General features: G+C 39.4%; 1 protein-coding gene across 12 annotated transcripts in view; it reads left to right on the top strand.

Moving 5' to 3' along the window:
• The window catches only part of LOC106868187 (unconventional myosin-IXAa), a 213418-nt gene that overhangs the window by 88084 nt on the left and 120302 nt on the right, over positions 1-5032 (top strand). For all 12 annotated transcript variants that reach the window (XM_052972194.1, XM_052972200.1, XM_052972199.1 and 9 more), the window contains 2 exons: positions 46-85; positions 4190-4297. In XM_052972194.1, the coding sequence (XP_052828154.1) occupies positions 46-85; positions 4190-4297 (148 nt within the window). The remainder of the gene's footprint in view (positions 1-45; positions 86-4189; positions 4298-5032) is intronic.

Below are 5032 nucleotides of genomic sequence, written 5' to 3'. Positions count from 1 at the left end.
AAATGTGTTTGGGCTTTAATTACTTGTTACTCCACTTCTCAACAGGAAAAACAAGTGTACGAAATCCAAGTACAGACAAAGTGTTGTAAGTTGATCTTTCTTTCTTCTTTTTCTTTTTTCCTTTTTTATCTCATTTTTATTTCATGATTTGTTTTTAAATTTCATAATCCGGTTGCATAACCCAGTGGTTTGGGTGTTGGACTCATGATCATAAGTTTGTCAGTTCAGTTCCTGGACTGGGCATTGCATTGTGTGTGTGTGTGTGTGTGTGTGTGTGTGTTCTTGAGAATGGAGTGCTCTGGGTTCATATTCCTCTGGCATGCTCAGCTGAAAATTAATTCCAGCCTAGTGACAGCATGGGCATGAGATGGTTTGGCACAGCCATACTGGTGCTGCCACCTATTAGGTGTCACTGAGTTGATGCTCACCCATATGACACCAGGTTTCTTTCACTATCTCCCATCTTTCTCTCTCTCTCTTTCCCACCCTCTCCCTCTTCCTCTCTGTTTATGTGAGCAGATATTTCTCTTGATAGATTTGAGGAGAAGGAAGGTGTTTATGTCAGTTGTATTCAATTAATAAACTGTAATGTGTGTGTGTGTGTGTGTGTGTGTGTGTGTGTGTGTGTGTGTGTGTGTGCGCATGTATATCTCTCTTTCTCTCTCTTTCTCTCTCTCTCTGTTTACATGCGTGAGCATATTTCTCTGTAAGTGTTTGAGGAGAGGGAAAGCATTTATGTTAATCATGTTCAATTACTCTTTCTCTCGCCTTCTCTGTCTGTCTCTCTCTCTCTTTTTATGTGTGTGATTATATTTCGCTTTATGTGTTTGAGGAGAAGGAAGGTGTTTATGGCAAGCGTATTCAATTTATAAATGCTGTGCCCTATTGTCTCATCCCATGCTGTCACAAGGCTTTCTCTCACAAGCTGTCACATCCTGGATGTGCCCCTGGATTAAGAGCAGAAAGATAAAGCGAACACCTATGTCTCCTAGCATCAAGAAACACAATTAGTGAAAGCATGATACATCCTGCTAACAGTTCTCGTGATACTTGTGGGTCTAGTCTTCCCACACTGGTTGGATTGATGTGGTTGGGGTTAAGGGTCTGCAAAAGTAGCCCAATGCACAAGGAGGGAATTCTAGATGAGTACTAGAAGGGTATGTGGAGGCACGTGGCTTAGTGGTTAGGGTGTCAGCACCATGGTTGTAAGATTGTGGTTTCGATTCCAGACCGGGCAGCGCGTTGTGTTCTTGAGCAAAAGACTTCATTTCACGTTGCTCCAGTCCACTCAGCTGGCAAAAATGAGTAACGCTGCGATGGACTGGCGTCCCGTCCAGCTGGGGAACACATACGCCATTGAAACCAGGAAACCGGGCCCATGAGCCTGGCTAGGCTTTAAAAGGGCGCATTTCTTTTTTTACTAGAAGGGTACACACATGATAGGAAGATGAGCATCTTGAACAAGAAACAAAGTCGACATTAGATAATGTAGTCTCAGATACACTTATAAAGATGGGTAAGTTGTGGCTTCTATGCCTTGCCCTTGCCTTTGCTCAGAGGTTTGTTCGATCAAGGCCAACCTAGGGCTAAATGACTGCAGCTTGCAGTGGATTTGAATTCATGAACGAAAGATTTCAATGTGGTTATTGTGTAGACAACAGATACATATCTTTTGTCTTTTGTCTTTCACTTGTTTCACTTGTTAGACTGTGGCCATGCTGGGGCACCACCTTGGAGAGAGAATTTTTAGTCGAATGAAGCAACCCCAGTACTTTTTTTTTTTTTTCTAGGTGTGGTACTTATTCTATTGATCTCCATTGCTGAACTGCTAATTTATGGGGATTTAAATGCGCCAACACCGGTTGTCAAGTGCTGGTAGGGGGACAAGGACACACGGACACACCCACCCACACGCACTCACACACACAGGGTTTCTTTCAGTTTTCGCCTACCAAATCCATTCACAAGGCTTTGGGTGGCCTGAGGCTACAGTAGAAGACAATTGTCCAAGGTGACATGCAGTGGGACTGAACCAGGAACTACGTGGTTGGGAAGTAAGCTTCTTACCACTCAGCCACACTTGCACCTATATATATATATATACATACATACACACACACATACATACACACACGCATATATATATGTATATATGGTTGCAAAGCAACCACACAAAAGTATATATATATATGTGGTTGTTTTGCAACCATGTGGTTTCAGGTTCAGTCTTACATCACAGCTCCTTAAATTCTTGCTCCAGGTCAGAGTATTGGTCATAATGCAGTCATGATCAAAATTCAAAAAAGACAAAGGAAAAAAAAAAAAGATGAGGTGGTCAGTTGTTTTGAAGTCTTTGATCGTAGGTCTGCTCTTGTAAAGTTTGACCTGGAGTTAAGTAGCAACAACAACAACAACAACAACAGCAGCAACAATGTGGCACTGTTAAAGAAGACACCATGTCTAAGAGCCACAACTTATTATTACTGACACTTTTAATTCGTTATTAAAATAATTAATTTGTTGAATTCGGGTTTTCACTTTTTTCTCTTTTTGTATCTTGATATTTCTCTCTTAATAGCAATTAGTGGTTTCTGTAAAAAAGCAAAAAAACCTCATGAGTTTATGTGTCTAGGCACTTGATAAATTGATATTAAGTAACCACATTCTATTTCAGTTTTGAGGATCAAGTTCCAGTGTTTGTTGGTTTGTTTTTGTTTTGTTGCTCCCCGCACCAAACCCTATGGTCTTTTGGATACAGTTCTCCAAAATAAAACCATTTAAACTAATCTGAACTAATTCAAATCCATTTACTCTATTATAGTATCACACTTGAGCTCTCGCTTAAAAAATGAATATTTCACTGTTATTTGATCTGGTTCCACTTTCATAAGTGCTTCGTGGCAACCTTGAAGCAACACTCCACTCGGTTGTCTCTTGTTTCTCTCTTTGTATTCAGTGTCATCAAGGATTAGTAACACGAAACCCTTGTATATTTGTAACAACCCACCATAGTTGTTTGTCCATAGTTGTATTGACAATATTATTCTAAACCCTGTTACTTGTTTAAAAACATCTCCATGGCATTACTTCCAAAGTTCTTTCTAATATGCCTCAAACCATAAAATCAGCACTGTTACTACATTTTCCCTCTACTCTGTTTCCACCCCCACTATTCTTTTATTCTTTTATTTGTTTCAGTCATTTGACTGCAGCCATGCTGGAGCACTGCCTTTAGTCAAAGAAATTGACTGAAGAACTTATTCTTTGTAAGCCTAGGACTCATTCTATCGCTTTCTTTTGCTGAACCGCTAAGTTACAGTGATGTAAACACACCAGCATCGGTTGTCAAGTGATGGTGGTGGGGACGAACACAGACACACAAACATATATATACATATATATATACGACGGGCTTCTTTCAGTTTCCGTCTATGAAATCCACTGACATGGCTTTGGTTGGCCCGAGGCTCTAGTAGAAGACACTTGCCCAAGGTGCCATGCAATGGGACTGAACCCAGAACCATGTGGTTGGTAAGCTAGCTACTTACCACACAGCCACTCCTGCACCTATATATATATATATTTAACTTTTATCTTTTAGTCAGGTGGCAAGGCAGTATCCTCTACAGCAGCAATTCTCTAACATTTTTCTGCACCAAGGACTTGTTTCATGCCAGAAAATCTTTCCATGGATCAGGGGACCATGTGCATAACAAAAGTACATAATGTAGTACTTAATACATAATTTAATTGTTGCATGTGTAATACATATTTATATTATGTATATAATACATAAATGGCACTCCACTGGTTACATTGACAAGGGTTCCAGCTGTTCCCATCAGTGGAACAGCCTGCTCATGAAATTAAAATCCAAGTGGCTGAGCAGTCCACAGACGTGTACCCTTATTGTAGGTCCGAAGGAGATTCAGCATGACAGAGTGTGACAAAAACATGAACAGAATAAGTCCTAGGCTTAAGAAATAAGGCCTGGGGTGAATTTGTTTGACTAAAACCTTTCAAGGTTGTGCTCTAGCATGGTCACGGTCAAATGACTGAAACAAGTCAAAGAATAAACTCCTTTAAATCTTTTTCCTTATTAATATTAACAGGAGTTCTTACGCTGCAATGATATTGTGACAATTAAAGTTTCTTTTGTTGCTCATCTTTGCCTGTTATTTATCTTCAGAGTTACAGAGATGTCCGGACGTTGAAGACGATTGCAACACGTACTATGATTGGAGGTGGAAGGTTTCCTTTCAAAAAGCAACCCCCAAGTGTCAGTGCTCAATTTCAGGTACGATTCACCAATTAATTAATTAATATCATCTGTTTTATGTTTTATAAAACCTCTGTTGAAATGCTGAGAATGTTTTTTCTACAGATTGCAGTATATCTTAAAGGTATGAACGAACACAGGTGTGCTGTATTTTCTGGTATACAACTCAGTTTAGTATATAGTATAAACATGTAGTGTTAACATTCAAACATTATCATTATATTTCCAAAATTTTGCAGCATTTCAGGTGGAATTTTTGGTCCTCTTAAGTCGACCGACCTTTTTTTTTTAGCTGTGAATTTTGATCCAGAAATTCAACTTTGATACAGTAGATGTGTTACAGAGTTAGCTGTGCAGCCAATTAGTGCTGCATAACACCTTAGACCCATCACCTAAGGTCAAATAAAAATGTCGAGTGAAACTTGGAGGATAGAAACTGCAGACACCTGACTGGTGTATGTGTGCGTGTGCCCAGTGTAGGATGAAGGGAGTTGATGTGTAAAAAAAAAAAAAAAACATTGATTAGTGACTTAGTTAGCTCCCTTCATGCCAAAGTCTCCTTGTTTTTTTCCATTTCTTATTAAAACAAACAAACAAAAAATCTCACCAGATTGAGTGTTGGATTCAAGAGAATCTACTAAAACACTGAAACCAGTAAGAAAAGGGCAACTAATAGAATCCTGACAAAATGTCTGAGCTCACTTCTCCTTAGAGTGTGTATAAATGCACACACACACACACACACACACACAC

This window comes from Octopus bimaculoides, chromosome 12, assembly GCF_001194135.2.
Source record: "Octopus bimaculoides isolate UCB-OBI-ISO-001 chromosome 12, ASM119413v2, whole genome shotgun sequence".
Classification (NCBI taxonomy): Eukaryota; Metazoa; Mollusca; class Cephalopoda; order Octopoda; family Octopodidae; genus Octopus; species Octopus bimaculoides.
This window is presented reverse-complemented; position numbering and strand designations above follow the sequence as displayed.